An 18,536-nucleotide genomic window follows, 5' to 3' on the forward strand; every position below is an offset into this window, starting at 1 on the left:
TTTGCTGATGATATGATCCTATACCTAGAAAACCCAAGAGACTCAGTCAAAAATCTACTGGAACTAATTGAGAGATTTAGCATCGTGGCAGGATATAAGATCAACATCCAAAAATCAGTTGGATTCCTCTACACCAGCAAAGAGGTAGCTGAAAAAGAAATAAGGAAATCAGTACTGTTTATAATAGCTACCCCCCAAAAATAAAATACTTGGGAATAAATCTTACCAGGGACACAAAAGACCTCTACAAAGAAAACTATAAAAGAGTACTTCAAGAAATCATAAGAGATCTACATAAATGGAAGAACATCCCATGCTCATGGATAGGAAGATTGAACATTGTGAAAATGTCATTTCTAACCAAAGCAATCTATACATTCAATGCAATCCCAAGCCAGATTCCATCAATATTCTTTAAGGATATAGAAAAAATCAATCACTAACTCAGGAAAGGAAAGAGATCTCGGATGAGCAAAAAGCACTATTGAAGAACAACAACAAAGTAGGAGGTCTCACACTGCAGGATCTCAAAACCTGCTATACAGCCACAGTAGTCAAAACTGCCTGGTATTGGTATAATGACAGACACGTAGACCAGTAGAACAGAATTGAGAACCCAGAAATAGATCCATCGACCTGTGATCAGTTGATCTTTGACAGAGGGCCGAAATCTATTAAATGGGGAAGAGAATGTTTGTTTAATAAATGGTGCTGGCAGAACTGAATATCCATTTGCAGAAAAATGAAACAAGATCTGTACCTCACACCATACACAAAAACTAACTGTAGATGCATCAAAGACTTAATATGAAACTTAAAACTATAAAGTTGATCAAGGAGAAACTAGGGACAAATTTAGGTGCCCTAATATGTGGCACAAATAGACTATCAAGCATAACCCAAAATGCACAAACAGCAGAGACTAGATGAATGGGACCTTCTCAAAATTAAATTTTTATGCTTCCAAAGACTTCTCCAAAAGAGAACCTTCAGATTGGGAAAAAATATTTGGCAATGACATGCCTGACAAGGGACTTACCTCTCGGTAGAAAACTCCAACACCTCAACAACAACAACAAAAAAACCAAATAATCCAGAGTGGGCAGAAGACATGAATAGACACTTCACCAAAGAGGATATTCAGGCAGCTAACAAACATGAAGGAATGCTCACGATCGTTAGCCGTTAGAGAGATGCAAATCAAAACAAGATACCATCTTCCCCCAGCACTAGTAGCAGATTTCAACAAGACAGAAAATAACAAATGCTGGTGAGGATGTGCACAGATTGGGACTCTCATACAGTGCTGGTGGGACTATAAAATGGTACAACCACTGTGGAAAGCAGTATGGCGATTTCTTAAAAAGTTGGAATTAGAATTACCGTTTGACCCACCCATTCCATTACTAGGTATATAGCCTAAAGAACTGAGAGCCAGGACAAGAACAGACATGTGCACACCCATGTGCATCGCAGCACTATTTACAATAACCAAAAGATGAAACAGCCTAGGTGTCCATCAACTGAAGAATGGATAACCAAACTGTGGTACATACACACAATAGAATAGTATGCAACTCTAAAGAATAATGTAGAATCTGCAAAACACTGCATAATGTGGATGAACTTGGAGGACATTATGCTGAATGAAATAAGTCAATCACAGAAGGACAAATATTGTATCAGTCTGTTGTTGTAAAAAGTCAAGGAAAGGTTTATATATGGAAGGAATTTTCTTGTTGGTTACCAAGGGTGGGAGGGGAGGGGAAGGAACATTGTGAGATAGTTAGAGACAAGTATTAATTTGGGTGAAGAGAGGGGCAGTGTACCAAATGTGAGTCATCAACATGGTGCCATTGAGGAAGAGGAAGGCATAAAAAGATACATGGGAAATACAGATAACAAAGATGAACCCTTTTGCACATACAGTACTGTGTGAAGGCAAACATGGCTATACAGGTGGATAGATGGGTAGACAGGCTGAACCATTAGGTATGTCTAAGGGGGAAAGTGCCCAAGACCATGTATAGGGTTGGCAGACAGTGTTTCTACAAGTGTATCTTTATGTTCTATAAGAATTCCCAGGTGTATAGTAGAGCTGACAGGGGCAAGGTTGTAGTCACTTCTTGGTCACAGCCAGCTACTCAGAGGGACCGAGTAGTTGAACCTGTGGGCTTGGGACCATAGTCGCAGGGGACATCAAGCTCAATTGGCATAACACACTACACAAAACATTGTTCCACCTCTACTTTGGTGAGTGGCAACTGGGATCTTAAAAGCTTGCAGGCAGCCATCTAGATTCAACGGTGGGTCTCTCCTCGTCCACAGCAAAGAAGAATGAAGAACACCAAAGATTCATGGAAACAATTAGTCCAAGAGACTGGTACACCGTGCGATCCTCAGCCTGTATGACTATGAGACCAGAAGAACTCTATGGTGCCTGGCTACCACTCTCAACCATTTGGAGCAGGATCTATGTAGGAGATAGAGTGAGATAACAATGTGGAACAAAACTCAAAATAATTTGGGAAAAAAAAAAAAGGGAGGGACTAGGTTTGCTGGTCTGATAGAGCCTGGTGGAACCACTGAGACTGTGGCCCCTAGCTGCTCTTCAGGTCTGGAATTGAACCCACACCTTTGGCTTCTAGCCAAACAGAAAACAAGTATATCAGGTGAACATTTACATTATGTAGGTACACTCCTTGGAGAGAACAATCCTGGGAGAATAGAAGGGCTATGTATGCACAGGGACATAGCTCAGGGGGCAGGAGTGCATGGAGGGAAGGACACAGGGAAGAGGGAACTATCGAGAGGAAGTGGGAACTATCGAGAGGAAGTAGGAGGGGAGCTGTTGCATTGTGGTAAATTGTAGTCAGTGTCATGAGATGAAGCATATGTGAGATGCTGTATGGAAAGTGAATTTGCTGTTTCACCCAAATCACAATTGAGAAAAAAAGTTGTATTGTTAACCAGGTAAAAGAGAAATGTCATGTCTCTGACAGACTTTACCCTCTGTTCTGTTTAAATTAGAGAAGACCTTGGAAACAAAATTTGCCAGGTTGTATCAAAAAGTATGAGAGATGGGAGTGTTTGAGGCTCATCAGATTTCCACAGCATGGTATTTTCATCCTCTGAGTTCATAGACGTGTTTAAGAAAACAATGGTAATGTAAGAAATGTCAACTCACATGCTGATAGGAAAACCAGGAAGGAAAGGTCAGAAGGTAGCAGAGATGTTCCAGCAAATGACTGGTTTTGCAAAATAGCTCTAGAAATGACCCCGAGAAGACCTCCATGCTAAGGGAGAGCAGGTACATAACTGAATCTTCACAAGCACAAGCTTTGCAGTCCTGCCTGGGTTTGAGTCTTAATTCAGCCAGTTACTTTTGAAGCCTTAGACAAGTTCTTTAACTTTCCATAATGTGAATAAAATAACCTATGTTACCAGATAATAGTTAAGATTAAATAAAGAATTGTATGTAAAATATTTGCCACAGTGCCTGGAACACAGTAAATACTTTGCAAATCACAGCTGTTCTTGTATTTGCAATTGTTATTTGGCTAAGAAAATTCATGAATTCAGGAAGAGGTCTTTTAGGAGCCACATTACAAAGAAAATAGTCTCTGAGTGTGGCTGGCTTTCTGACACTGGTTGGAGGGGACCTTCTTGCTCAGTCATTTTCTCTGAACAATAGAATAGAGGCCTGGCCATGTTCTCCAGTTGTCTAGTAAAATCATTTCTTTCTGTGCTAATAAAGCAATTTTAATGTAAGAATTCAACTTAAATGTAAGATTCTCCCCTCTGTATCTGTAAGCTTTCATTAGGGCTTACTAACCTCTGCTTATTCGTTAGATAACTAACCTCTGCTGTATCCTTTTAAGAGTTGTGCCCATTTGCACCACCTGATCTTGGTGGTCTTGTGAAGAAGCGTTAAAGCTGATTAGGTGGACAGGAAGCCAGACGCAAACTGCATTGGTAGGGAAGGTCCAAGCAACTCTTTCTTTAAGCTGACAGAAGAGGAATTAGGCACAAATCGTGTTTAGAAACATTTGGTCTGGGCACTAGGAATCACTAGGGGCATTTTAGAAATTAGGATCCCCAGGCAAAGTGGTGCTCTTGCTGTGACAACGAAAGCACACTGCTTTCTGGCCCGAGAAACAGACTCGAATTCTTATTAGCCCTCGTTGACATTGTGTGCAAATAGCTATTGTCTGATCATTATTCTGTATTCCTTATATATTTTTTTTCCTTTGAAAATTTCGAGCCTTTATTTCTTTGGTTTAGGTTAAACTAATAAAGGAAACGGGAGCCAGAGAAGAGCTTTTTCTCAAATGTGTTTCACACTATTTTCCTCAAGTGATTTCCCATGATGTGATATTTCCCTCTCAGCTGTCACTGGGTATCTTGGTAAATGTATGATGTAGTTTTATTAAGTCAGCTCTCTGTTTTTTTTTTCTTCCTCCATTTCTGCTTTTCTCTACACATCTAGCTCAGTCCCGGTTCCAGAATGAAGAAGCTGCCTCAGGGTCGCCCTGTGCCTCCCCTGGGACCTGAGACCCGAGTTTCTGTGGTCTGGGTGGAGCGCTATGATGATATAGGTACTGTATGAAGACTTTGTCCATAAATATAATTATCATAGAACAACTATGATTTGCTAAATGTCTAAAGAGAAAAGCGTAGTGCGGTGACCAAGGGCTAAGACTGGAGTTCAGCAAATCCCAGCTCCACCACTCAGTTTCTGTAAACCGTAGACTGTTGTTGTGCACCTTTGATTCTGACTCACAGTGACCCCATAGGCAGGGTAGAACTGCCCTATAGGGTTTCCTAGGCTGTAATCCTTACAGGAGCATATCACCATGTCTTTTCTCACATGGAGCTATTGGGGGACTTGAACTGCCAACCTTTCAGTTAGCTGCTGAGCACTTAAACATAGCACCACCAGGGCTTCTAACCTAAGAATACTCATCTGTTAAATAGGAACAATCATGATATTTATTTCATAATTGTGAAGATTTTGAGAGGCTAGTGGATGTAAAAGCTTGTATTTGGTGTCACAGTTAATAGTTTATTGCTAGTTGGTCCCACTGCATGTAGCAGTTACCTCATAGCCTCTGGAAAGGGAAAGGAAAGCACTTCACTCACCTGCCTTCCTTGGTACGTCTTTTGATCAGTCCAGTGCACGTGACTGTCTAGTTTCAGTGTAAAGGTTAATGTGTCCTTAAGATCTCTGCTATGGATAAGTGTCTCATGATTTTTATGTAAGCAATATAAGAGCATTAAAAATACACATACCTAATCTGGAATCTCGTATAGCTCAGAATTTGTCAGAAGATGATATTTGCTCTCCAAACAAGCCCAGAAGGACCACCAATTGTGTTTTCTGAGAACCTTCTGCTTTAGATGAGCTTAGCCAAAACATTTCTTGAGGAAGAATTTTTTGTAAGTGTGGATAATAGAATTATATATTTTAGGATAGCACAACTTGTATTTCTTGCCCATTTAAGTTAAAGATTAGGAAATTTGATTTCCTCTTTGTTTGGAAAAAATGAGGGAGATATTAATTATAATACTATTATTTCCTTCCAGAAAATTTTCCCCTCTCAGATCTGATGACAGAGATCAGTACTGGTGTGGAAACTACCGCAAATAGTAGCACTTCTCTGAGGTACACTATTTCTGTTTATTTGAAATTTTTCAGCATGTTACTGTGTTTATAAACATTAAAAAAAAAATCTCATTGCCATCAAGTCAGTTCTGACTCATAGCAATCCCCATTGGGTTTCTGAGGCAGTCAGTCTTCCTTCCAGGGAGCAGCTGGTGGGCTTAAACCACAAACCTTCTGATTAGTAGTCAAGTTCCTCAGACATCGCACCACCAGAGCTCCATTATAAATATAGATACACCTATTTATTTATATACCTTGATTTGACTTCAGTAGTGAAATTAAGAATTATAATTTTAAAACAACAACAACACCAAAGAAATTGAAAAAGCAAGCCACAGGCTGGAAGAAAATATTTGCGGATCATATCTCTGATAATGAAGTTGCACTTAGAATATATAAAGAACTCTTTCAAAAAAGTACAAATAACGCAATTAAGGAAGGGGCAGAAGGTTTGAATAGATATTTCTCCAAAGAAGATAAATAAATAACCAACATGAAAAGATGCTCGATAACATTAATGCTTTGGAAAATGCAAATCAGAACCACAATGAAATACCACTTTACAACCTCTCCATGACTAAACTAAAAAAAGACAAATCATGAAGTATTGATGGGGATGTAGAGAAACGGAAGGAACCCTTGTATGTTGCTAGTGGAATATAAAATGGTCAGTACAGCAGCAAAATAGTTTGGCACTTTCTTAAAAAGTTAAACACAGATTGACTGTGTATGGCTCAGCAGTTCCACTCCTAGGTATGTATTTACGCAAGAGAAATGAAAACACGTGTCCACTCAATAACTAACTCACAAATGTCCATAACAGCATTGTTCATAATAGGGAAATGTGTAGACAGCTGATGTTGATCAGCTGATGGATGGATACACAGATGTGATCTACTCATGCAGTGGCATACTATTCAGCAGTGACAAGGAGCAGAAGTACTGATACATGCTACATGAGTGAACCTCTGAAACATTATGCTGAGTGAAAAATTCAGGCATGAAGACTATATGCTGTATGATTCCATTTATATAAAATGCCCAGAAAGGGTAAATCTGTAGAAACAGAAAGAAGAATAGTGATTGCCCAAGGCTATGGTGAAAGCAAGAAGCAACTGCAGATTAGTACAAGGTTTTTATTGCGGTGATGGAAATGTTCTGAAATTAGAACATTAGATGCATACTTTTGTAAATACCTAAAAATTAGTCCATTGTACACTTTAAAAGGGTGAATTTATGGTGTGGAAATTTCATCCCAACAAAGGTTATTTTAAAAATAGAATTACAATGAAACAATAGGGTTAGTGGCAATAAGAAATAACGTAACTAGGTTAGAGGAAGAGAATCAGAGTTTCTAGATAAATGCACAAGGTGATGGAATGAGCAGAAATTTTTTAAATGGTGTAATTGTTCTTTTATATCTATCTGCAGCAAAAAGGAAAATAGCAAAGTGGAGATAATTAAGTGTTAATGGGGACTATGATAATAGGGTAGCAATATTAGATCAAGATAATGGAATTAAATTTGTAACAGTATTGAAGATGTTGTTGTTGTTACGTGCCGTCGAGTCGGACTCGACTCATAGCGACCCCTCCTTGGGTTTCCAAGGCAGTATCACTATGGAAGTAGATTGCTCCATCTTCCTTCTGAGAATTGGCTGGTGGATTTGAACCGCCAGCCTTCTGGTTAGCAGTCAAGTGCCTTAGGCACTATGCTACCGGAGCATATTGTTGTTGTTGTTGTTATGTGCCGTCGAGTCAGCCCTGACTCATAGTGACCCCTCCTTGGGTTTCCAAGGCAGTATCACTACGGAAGTAGGATTGCCCAACCTTCCTTCCGAGGAGTGGCTGGTGGGTTTGAACCGCCAGCCTTCTGGTTAGCAGTCAAGTGTCTTAGCCACTATGCTACCAGAGCTCCCAGAGCATATTAAAAATGTCCTAATCATGTGAACTTTTTAGTGGAAAAATATTTCTAAATAAAATGTAGTACTAATTTTCCTATAGTGTTGAAATTTCCATCTTAACTACCCATACACAAAAAGACGACTGCTCACATTTCAACATGGTTAGCTTCCAAGGACCAGTTCGTTATGTGAAAATCAGTGTTACGTGAAAATGGAGACCACATCAGATCACAAAATGGAGAATGACTACATCATTGCATAACTGCTGAATTACATCATTACATAACTGCCAAACCACTGAGGATCATGCCCCAGCCAAATTGACACATAACTTTAACCATCACAGCCAGTGTTTTCTCACCTTGCAGCTTGGTATTTGTTATTGCCAGATGTATGTCATTACTGTGCAAAATAGTCAGATAATAGATTTTTTATTACTGTCATAAATGTGAAATGTGAGATGAGATAAGTTGGTAGATGAGGAATAGATGTAATGACAGTATGTTTGTATAGGTTTTATAGTTTTCAAAGCTTTTTGGGGTTTTTCTAAGTTTTGTTGAAACAAATATTCTTAAATAACTACCAATTATCAGCCCCATTTTACCAACGGGATCAAATAGGCTCATCAAGATTACGCCTCAGTGTCACACATCCAGTCAGTGAAGGAGAAAGGGATTTGTACCCGACCTCTGCCTCCAAATGCTAAAACTACATCTCATACCTCACAAGAGTTACCCTCAAACTCGATACTTCAACTTTGAGCAAGTTCCGCTGTTTCCATTATCTGATCCTAATTACATTTAAGACAAAATTTATTCTTATGTTGTTACATTATTGGTGACAAAGTGAAGTCAGTAAAGATGGTTTATTTTAACATTAACTCTTCTTTTAATTTCTAGAAAGCAAATCATTTTTAAAACTTCCTGTTATTTATGAAGTATTTTAAAGCAAAAAACAAATATCCTGACAGTCCACTTCTAAATACCTCAGTATGAATCTCTAAAAAGTAAAAATGCTTTTTAAATGACTAAAAATACATCACAATAATATAGTTAGTAATAATTTCTTAGTATCACCTAATAGCCAGTTAGTCAAATTTCTCTAAAATATCCTTTATGGCTGGTTTGTTCATACCAGAACTGACGTCAGGACCATGCATGATGACTATTGATTATTGATTTTTTAAAGTCTGTTTTAATCCAGAACAGACTTGCTAAAAGACTATAATAATTGTCGTGAGGTAGATTTTTCTTGAATTAGTTTAGAAGAAAACTTTAACTACATTGTACTTTTAAAGAAATCTTTTTAGGTCAAAAGTTGTAATGCAATAAGATTGTAAAATATTTATTGGTAGATTAGCAAATTTTAGAATTTGTCTTAGATACAGCAATACTATAGGATTGATTTAAAAAAAAAAAAATCTTAAAAGACTGACTCAGTATTGCTTTGGCCAAATCACTTTAGCCATAGAAGAAAGTTAGTTGTGTTGCAAGAAGAAAACTGACATGTGCTATCACAGACTAACGGGTACCTTTGGATAAGTTGGATATATTCCTGTCATGTGATGTGTCACTCACCTTTCTCCAAAGGTGTGCTTGCTAACCTCAGCATCTGTTGCTGTTCAGAGGGTTTGAGAGCTTTTGACTCTGCCCAGACATGGCCATTTATCACCCTCATTGAGGAGGACACTTGCAGCTGGCCCAGACTAATAGCCCTCCCAACTCCTCACCTACACCCCCCAGAAAATTACATTAGGGATTCTCATAATGGACCTAAGTAAGCTGTAGTCCCACTTTCATTTCCTCCAAGAGGGAAAACTGAGTGAAGGTCCATAGCTGGTCCCTAGTTTCATAGTTTCTTAAAATAGATGCCTCTGGCTTTTCCTTCCATCCTACGTCCCCAATGGTTTCTAAGCACATTTCCTTAGTCTCTTTTGTCAGCTTAAAAAGCCTGACCTGATGATGGGCATTTAGGGCCCCTGATTGGGGATGAGGGACAGCAACGTGGGCTCCCGGGAAGACTGATCCTGTGGCTCTTCCCAGACCACTGTCTGGTACTCCTCTGGAGACTTCAGCTCTCACATGTCTGGGGTAAAAAGAATGTCTTCTCTTTTCTTAAGATCAACCACTCTTGAAAAAGAAGTTCCTGTCATCTTCATCCACCCTTTAAATACTGGATTATTCCGAATAAAAATTCAAGGAGCTACTGGAAAATTTAACATGGTCATCCCTCTTGTGGACGGGATGATAGTCAGCAGGCGAGCACTCGGTAAGATCTTCTGTGTGGCTGAAGGGTTAAGGTTTCCACCTTTCTTGTTTTTCCACATTTTTATAAACCAAAAGAAGGAAAAATAAGAAAATGGGGGTGTTGCTCAATAGATTGCATGTGTAGAAAGTGTTCTGGCTGTAGTTACAAAGGGGGCGTGTTGTGTTCTGTTCCAGTGTGGCTCCCCACAGTAAGTGCAAGCAGTGAGCTACAGGTGTCTGTGACTTAGGGCAAGAGATGGATCGTCAGCGCAGATTTCTGTTTGGTTGTTCATTGCCATTATTTGTTTCTTCTGCCATTTTTTTCTTGGTAGTGCTATGCCTGTCTCTCTGAAAACTGGAAGTTTTACAAGTGGAATGAAGTATTTTGAGTATACAGAGAATAGTGTACCTAAATACTGATAATTCACCTGGTTGTTAACATTTAATTTACCACTCTCTGTTTTTAAGGGTTCCTGGTGAGGCAGACTGTAATTAATATTTGTAGAAGAAAGAGACTAGAGAGTGACTCCTACAGCCCACCTCATGTGCGCCGGAAACAGAAAATCGCCGACATTGTCAACAAGTACCGCAACAGGCAGTTGGAGCCAGAGTTTTATACTTCACTTTTCCAGGAGGTTGGATTAAAGAACTGCAGTTCTTAGACCACTGTCTTATCTAGGACTATTTAACTCCAATTTGGGGGCTATAATATCAGAGCAAACTATTTGACAGGTGATCACTGTAAAAATAAAAACAAATCACTCCCTAAGAGCTCACTGTTTAATCACCAGAATAGAAGAAATGCATCATAAACCCATTTTATAGAAGACTTTCAACTTTATAGCAAAATGGGCTCCCAGACACAATCATATTCCTGCTGGTAATGACGATACACATTTTAGCCATAAACTTTCTTTTAAAGGTGATAATTTTAGTTAAATATAAGCCTTTTCAGGAGAAGGCGTTTATGCATCTCAGTTAAACACATGCATTGGTAGTATCAGCAAGTTTGCAAATTAGAAGTTCAAGATAGTTTTATACCTCACTTTTTAGGAGGTTGTGTTCAAAATTAAAATCTGTGTAGAATCTTCCAGGACATTTAAAAACTCCAAAGATGCTGATTGCATGGAGGAGAAGGAAAGAAATCTCAACCTTCTGTTCACTTATGTAGGCCCATTTTTTAATTCAACTGTCAAACTAACAGAAAAGAACATAAATGGTTTTTGCTCAGATTAGAAGTCTGACATTAAAATATTTCATATTTTCTCTCCACATTTCAAAAAATTGCCAGTCTCATCACTGCACAGAGATCTGTCTAAAGGCCTCAATTTCTGGGAAGCCCAGGAATAGATCTGACATGGAGGTATGGCCTATATGCTTTAACAGGGACACAGATGAAATCGATAGGGTTAAAAATTAGGAGACAGCAGTGATGCCTGCACTCTCTGTTGTGGGCAAGCTTGGTGGCATGATGACAGTTACATTCGTAATTCCTTGGTTAAATATCAAGAAGTGTAAATTCTTGACAACAAGGGTTGAAAATTATTTGGTTTCATCTGTTGTTTCAGGTTATTTCAGGACCAAGCAGGAAACTGCAGTAATTTATGAAGGATTCTACTGTGGGCTTAGGAAGTAGCTTCTCGGCACTAGTAATTCAGATCTCTCTCAAAGAGCTGCTCCTGAATTTCATCGTAATGGACGAGCAGTAGTGACCACCTCTCTGGTGGCTGCTGTGAGGAATGGCTATTGTTATCATGTTTTCTGGACTTTGCCAGCTGATGGCACAACAAATCCCTGCCAGGTTTTGGAAATACTTCTATTACCTCGCTGCTACTTTTCTGCCAGGGATAAAAGTTTTGAGGTGGCCAGACCCAGAACATCCTTACACAGATACCTGTTACAATGCTAGAGTATACACTGCTCATTTCTCCTATTTTTACCTGCTTTCTGCTTTCTTGAGATTATTTTGTATTAAGAAAACAAGTGATATTTGAATTCCAAAGAGGGGTGATCACAGGTCTATAAGGGGTTTTCCCACTTGAACTCTGACGTCAGTAGGTTGTGTAGATCCGACCTGCTGTGGTATTGTTTGATTACTTCTTTTGCTTTGATGTCTTAGTAGTTTAATTGGGGAAAAGGGGGATAGCTTAGGACCCAGTTCCCTGTGCACTTGTTTCTATTCCAGAAGTCTGTATTTTACCATCTGTGACCAAGAAGTGTGGGCATAGCAGCTCATGGTTTTCCATCTGCCATACCCTTGTTTTCATGTTTGTTTTAAGCTCAGGTAAAGATAACTTCCTCCTGTGTCTCCAGTTTCCATTCAGGGTATAATATTATTCAATAATTGACTTCCTTTTCAAGTTGGGCAATAAATTGGTGTTCCCAGATGGTAGCATTGGGGTGGGAGAAGGTAGGGGGGCTATGCAATAAAGATTCGCAAGTTTTGCCCTAAAAATGTTGTAGTTCAGCAGGTATAAAGTGAGATTTGACAACTTTCAAAGAAATTCCAGATTGAACATGTCACGGTAAAAATGGGTCCTTGTTCTATTGAAGTGAACAAATACAGCTATAAATTGATGCTCAACTCAGAACATTCCAGAGGTTAACTGTTAAAGATGTACTTCCTCAGTGTCATTCTTCAGATAAAACTTTTTTACCTTTGGCATAGTTCTAATGTCTGAAAAACTCTGGTGGGATGTGTGTCAGGGGGGTTGGTTTGCTGATCCTTTAGTTAGCTCCAGTTTTTGGCAACTTTGTGTAATTCTGATGGCTTTGATAAATGAACAGCCATGTTGAAAATGGTGTCTGATCGGGAAGACAGAGAAGGAAGCGTGGGTCTGGTAATGTGCAGCCTTTAAATACAGAAGACCCCCAGTGTCTGTAGCATGAACAGAATATGAGATGTGTATCCCTTGTCAGGTGTTGGTTTCTTCTGCTCAAAATAGCATCTACCTAAAAAGGGCCAACTCTAGGACCTTTCACTAGTGTAGGTTTGAGTTCATGGTCATGAAGTTCACCCAACTGCCTTTGTTAAAAACCACTTTGAGTCTAATGATGCTAGAGGAGCAGAACTTAGTTCTTAATGATCGTTAGTAGTCCACCTGATAAATTTGCTAGTATGTGTTCATAACCTTTGGGGGGAAGCCAGGGCCACTTTGGTCTGTGGCTTAAACAGTTGAGCTGCTACTATGTCTGCACCAGTGGCTGAGTGCGTGACATTTTGCAAAGAGGAAATGATTACCCAAGGCATATGCAGGTAGTCATACCCAAGTGTTAGAGAGATTTTCTCCTCTGGTCAGGATCGCTGATGACAATGAGAAGGGCTTTTGCCTCTTTAACCCTTTCCTTATTTAACCAACTCTCCCTTTTGTCCATTGCTTCCTCTGAAGACCCCCTCCTGTCCATTGGCTCTTTGAAGGGAGTTATATGGTGGGCTGGCCCACTCCTTTCCTTGCCCTGCCTCCCCCAACACACACACACAGACACGCGTGTCCTGCCCTCTGTTTCTGGGCAGCCTGTTCCCTGGACTCATCTGTGAATACAGACTGTCTCCATCTGTGGCCAGTAATGTCGGTTGCCTATGTGCTCTGTGTAGGAAGCCTTCACCCAGTTGCTTCTGCGTCCTGCAGAACTGACAAGAGAGGCAGGGGCTTTAAGAGCATTTGTTCCATTGGAAGGTGGGAGCCTCGCAGTGGGAGCCTTGCTCAGAGACATACTTTGTGATTGATAGATGGTGGAAGATGTAGTGGAGGTAATCCGACACTCCTCCTGGCAGTAGTTCTCCATTCAGCATTTTAAAGCCCATTGAGGTTATATCTTCCTAAAAAGAATTGATTTATATGTTTACATGAAATGACAAATTGACTTAGGGTGGTCCATATAAAAGTTTTGCATCACAGCCTTTTTTCCTCACATGGGGAGATTGGAAGTAATCCATTCGTACAATGTGGAATCGAACTGTGGGTTTCTCGGTAGCTAAAGAAGCCATGTACTGTATAGTGTTTCTTCTCAGAATACCAACTCATGTTCTTCAGATGCTTTTCTTTTTTTAATGGTGAGGGAAAAGGTGTAATTTGGGATTCCACAGTGCCTTGCATATAGTAGGCGCCCAATAAATATTGTTGAAGTAAACCAAGTTCCCCAAGTCCTCGTCTCTTACAGGACCAAGAGCATCTTTCTTTTCTGAAGGGCTTGGCAGTTATGGCTAAAAGAAAAAAATAAATAAGCAGTATCATTATTTGCTTGAAATCATATATACAATTTGTATGAATTTCAGTATGTTGCCAAGACATAATCCTTTTCTTATTGTATTTTCTGTAAATATTTCTGGCACTGAACTGTAAAGTAAAGACGAAGTGTAAATATGAAGGTGTCCCCGTGTCCCCCGCCTCCTGTGTTTCATCTTCGTCGACTAGGAAGAGGCCCAGAGGCTTGTTTGTATTTATGCCGATTCTTTGTCCAGAAGAAACCCATGGAATATTGAATGTAATACATTTAGTCAATTAAATTTTAAGGAGATTCTTATCTAAAAAGCTCGTGTTTGCTTTTGGTTATAGGCTGTGGGCGTGACTCCCGCATGGGTGCTCTTTCTGGGGGGCGTCTACTGCACTCCGACCACTCTTGGACATTCAGATCTGTGCGTTTTCGCCCTGGTTTTGTAGTTTCATGAGGGCCTGACAGCCTGGTTCTGAAACAACAGCCACAAAAACCCTATAGCGCACACTTCCTTCCACCCTGACACACGGTCACCGGGGCTCGGAATTGACTCACCAACGTAGAGTAGGAATCCCTGCGTGGTGCAGGTGGTTACGTCCTCAACTGCTAACTGAATGGTTTGGTTTGAGCCACTCGGAGGAACCTCATAAGAGAGGCCTGGCGACCTGCTTCCAGGCTCGCTGCCCTCAAGTCGAATGCAACTCTTAGCGACCCCCGTTGGGTTTCCGAGGTGGTAAATCTTTATGGAGGTAGATCGCCCCATCTTCCTTCCGCGGAGCAGCTGGTGGGTTTGAACTGCTAACCTTCCTATGGAGCCAACAGTGTTTTGACAGAGCTTGAGTCATCATTTTTAAATCGGGAGATTTCGCATAAAAATCGGATTGTTCTGGCTCTCGAAAAAGTGAAGCAATCTGGCGATCCCGGGCCTGCATCGTCTACGCAGCAGTTAGTGACTGGAGCTGAGTACAGCTGCCTGATGGAGATGGCACCGCGCTCCATCCCTGGGCCGCAGTCCCCACTGCTCCCACACAGCCAGTGTGAGCGCTTGTAGTCAGAATTACCCAAGACCCGGGGACCTGGAGGTCTGTGGGACCTCAAATAAATATGAACACCCACCCAGGATAATTTTCTAACTTTCAGCAGCTTGGTGAGGTAAGATTTATTTCCATCTTACAAGACCAGGGAGGTGTCACATGAACCCATTAGCAGCTTAGCTGGGATCCAAACCTAGGCCTGCCTGCCTGCCTGCCTCCCACCCAATCTCCCACACTCCCTCAAGTGTCCCCTGCAGGCTTGGCCTGAAGGACACGCTGACTTCCTTGTTACATCACCCACTCAGTCACAATTGGGCGGATGGCAAAGGGTGGCCCAGCCCACCAGGCTCCCAGGGGCAGCCCCGCCACCCTAGCTGAGGCTGGCCGGCTTAGCCACATGGGCACCATGAAGTACCCTCTAGTGCCACTGGTGAACGACCTCACCTTTCCTTTTCTGCTTTTCTGGCTCTGCCTGCCGGTGGGCTTGCTGCTGTTCCTGCTGACTGTCTGGCTGCACTTCTTACTCAGCCGAGGTGAGTGCGTGCCCACCGGGCAGCTGAGGGGGATGGACAGGCCAGGGTTTCCTGGAGCAACTACAGAGAAGGGGGTTTCATTCGGGCATTTTGACTGCTGGCTCAGATCAAAGCAGGCAACTACAAGAGAGAAGGACTGCACTGGAGTTCAGAGTTGCTTCACCTGGAGTCCGAAGTTGAGTCTTAGGGGGCTCATGAATCCCTGAGCTTGACTATGGTGCAGTATGTGCATGTATGGTACATTACGTGATGTGCATGTCTGTGGTTTTTCTGGGGAGATAGTCCGAAAGATCGGGGCCACCACTGGCACATAACTTCAGTACAAATTAGAAGGAGGGCCTGGGCAGATGATTTGGAAAAAGCTGCGCCTTTGGATGTGGTTGGGGAAGGCCCCGTGAGCTGCCGGGGGCTGGATCTCCGCCCCGCTCGCCCACTCAGCCGGAGCTTTGGCACAGCAGGCAGTTTGCAGTGTGCTCCGCAGCCTTCAGTGTTCCAGGCGCTCGGAGACCACACACACCACTTTGTGCTCAGACCATACCTCGGAGAATCTGGACTGCTTTAGGACACAGGATCACGGAGGCCTGCAGAGTTCGTCCTGAGCTCAGCATGCCTCCACGAGGAGCAAGAGGCTGGGGGCGAGCAAGAGGCTGGGGGCGAAGTTGGCCATGAAGGAAGCTGGGGGTGAGGGGGATGGCATGTGGCCTGGCCCTGTGCCTGGAGTGATCTCTCCCCTCAGGTGTCCTGTCTCCCTGTGCACCCCCTTCAGCTGAGGAGCCTCTTCCTCTTGACCTCCCACTTCCTACTGCTCAGCTCTGTGACCTTTGGCCAACTGGGCAGATGGCTTTGAGGCAGAGCGAGCAGTTCACCCCTCCCCACCTGCCACATGATCTCAAATGTAGGGGCCAGTCACTGTGTAATTAGCGAGAGCAAAGGAGCTCTGGTAGCATAGTGGCTAAAGCACTTGCCTGCTAACTAGAAGGCTGGCGGTTCAAACCCACCAGCCACTCCTCGGAAGGAAGGTTGGGCAATCCTACTTCCGTAGTGATACTGCCTCGGAAACCCAAGGAGGGGTCACTATGAGTCGGGGCCGACTCGATGGCACATAACAACAACAAACAACAACCTGGCAAGAGATCCAGAAAGTCCTCTTGCTTCCAGAAGATGTTTGTGTTCTTGGATTCCCAGGGTGGAGCCTAGGGGTCCCTGAGGGACTTGAACATCAGACCTGGTGGCTGGTGGGTGCTGGAGGACTTGTGTTCATTGGCTATAAAAGCCATCCATCTCTTGGAGTCTAGGAGACTGGAGTTCCAATTTCAGCCTTGCCCCTTAAAAATGTCATGGAGGCTGGAAGAAGCCTGGAAACTGTTGCCCTAAGATAATCTTTAAACCGTAATTTAGCTTGACTAGAAAAGAATGTCTCCCTTGAGTTTTGTGTTCTTTTAAGAAGTATCTGAATGGGATCAAACTGACAATAGCAACTCTTAACAATTAGATAGGAGACTTGAGGGCAGGGAGTTGATGGGGGAGGAACAACTCCGGAAGGTGAGAATGGCTGCACAGCTGGAAGGATGTAACTAGCCAGTGTCGCTGCATGGTGCCTGTAGGGATTGTTGGTTGTGCTGTGTACATTCTCAACAACCACAAAAAAAACTATTTAAAAAAACAATGTGACTATGTGCCGTCAAGTCAGTTCTCACTCAACAACTCCATGCGACAGAGTAGAACAGCCCCAGAGAGTTTCTAAGACTGTAATCTTGTGGGAGCAAATAGGAGCTAACATTTTTGAACACTTAACTATGCACCAGGCCCTGTGTTAAATACATGATATGCATTAACTCATGTAATCCTCAAAAGTAACCCTGGGAAGTACTGCCTGTCTTAACAGTTGAAGAAACTGAAGCTCAGTGAGAAGCTACCTGCCCAGTCACACACCTGTGAAGTGCTTCAGAGTGCCCTGCCGTTCTCTGGTTTCTGAGCCTCAGTTTCCTCATCTGCAAAATGAAGGTCATAATTGTACCTACGCTTTGGGACGGTGGAGTCTTCAATGGGTCAATGCATGTCATATCCAGGGCTGGGCACTGAGTAGGTGCTTGGAGAAGGAGAAAATAGTCCCTTGTGGGTTTTTGTCAATTTGAGGAAGTGTGGGAGTGGCTTTGCGTGGCTTCTCTGGAGCAGGGCGCCTCACCCACCACCCAGTCCAGCCCTAAGGCACCGTTGTCCCCAGCGAGTCATTCTCAGAGGCCCTGCTCTAAGCCACCCTCAACTTACCCCACCCTGGCCCTTTCTCAGACTTTCTCCTGAAAGGCTGTTCACCCACTGACATCTCACATGGCATTTTGAAATAAGCCCTTTTCTTAATTTTGCAATGAAGTGAAATTGTCCCTCAGGGGCCCGGTCTTCTTGGAACCACCAGTGTTATTGCATGAGTTCTGAACTCGTGCCATAGCCTAGGGCTGGGGGCTGGGGGCTAGGGGCACCCAGGTTTGTGGTTTTCTAACTTTTCTGCCTTGAATCACTTTATTGGGATCAGTTCGGCCAGGAATCCAGCATGAACGCATAGCTCAGGTGCCTCCATCCGCGCCCCGCCCTCCCCAGCCTGGCTCAGCAGGGCAGTTTCAGGACACGGAAGGTGTACTGGATTCCTAGGGCTGGCGCAACCAATTACCACAGACTGGGTGACTTAAAACAACAGAAATCTATTCTCACGATGCTGGAGGCTGGAAGTCCGAAATCAAGGTCATGCTCCTTCTAGGGAGGAACCTGCTTCATACCACTCCCTTAGCCTCTGGTGTTGCAGACAACCCTGGAGGTTCCCTGTCCTCACGTGGCGTTCTCCCTTTGTGTCTCTTTTTTACAGGGATTATAAAACATTGTCATACATTGTCATATGTCATATAAGGATTATAAAACATATGACATATTGGATTAGGGACCACTAAT

General features: G+C 42.4%; 2 protein-coding genes across 2 annotated transcripts in view; both read left to right on the forward strand.

Moving 5' to 3' along the window:
• The window catches only part of RALGAPB (Ral GTPase activating protein non-catalytic subunit beta), a 129,270-nt gene extending 118,794 nt beyond the window's left edge, over window positions 1-10,476 (forward strand). Inside the window, exons 26-29 of the mRNA XM_042783584.1 lie at window positions 4,490-4,598; window positions 5,587-5,665; window positions 9,688-9,836; window positions 10,283-10,476. Coding sequence (XP_042639518.1) covers window positions 4,490-4,598; window positions 5,587-5,665; window positions 9,688-9,836; window positions 10,283-10,476 — 531 coding nt within the window. The remainder of the gene's footprint in view (window positions 1-4,489; window positions 4,599-5,586; window positions 5,666-9,687; window positions 9,837-10,282) is intronic.
• Window positions 10,477-15,382: 4,906 nt separating this feature from the next.
• The window catches only part of ARHGAP40 (Rho GTPase activating protein 40), a 68,593-nt gene continuing 65,439 nt past the window's right edge, over window positions 15,383-18,536 (forward strand). The window contains exon 1 of the mRNA XM_007934662.2: window positions 15,383-15,596. Within this exon, the coding sequence (XP_007932853.2) occupies window positions 15,383-15,596 (214 nt within the window). The remainder of the gene's footprint in view (window positions 15,597-18,536) is intronic.

The sequence above is a fragment of the Orycteropus afer genome, unplaced genomic scaffold (assembly GCF_000298275.1).
Source record: "Orycteropus afer afer isolate SDZICR_OR568_19922 unplaced genomic scaffold, OryAfe1.0 scaffold00020, whole genome shotgun sequence".
Lineage (NCBI taxonomy): Eukaryota > Metazoa > Chordata > Mammalia > Tubulidentata > Orycteropodidae > Orycteropus > Orycteropus afer.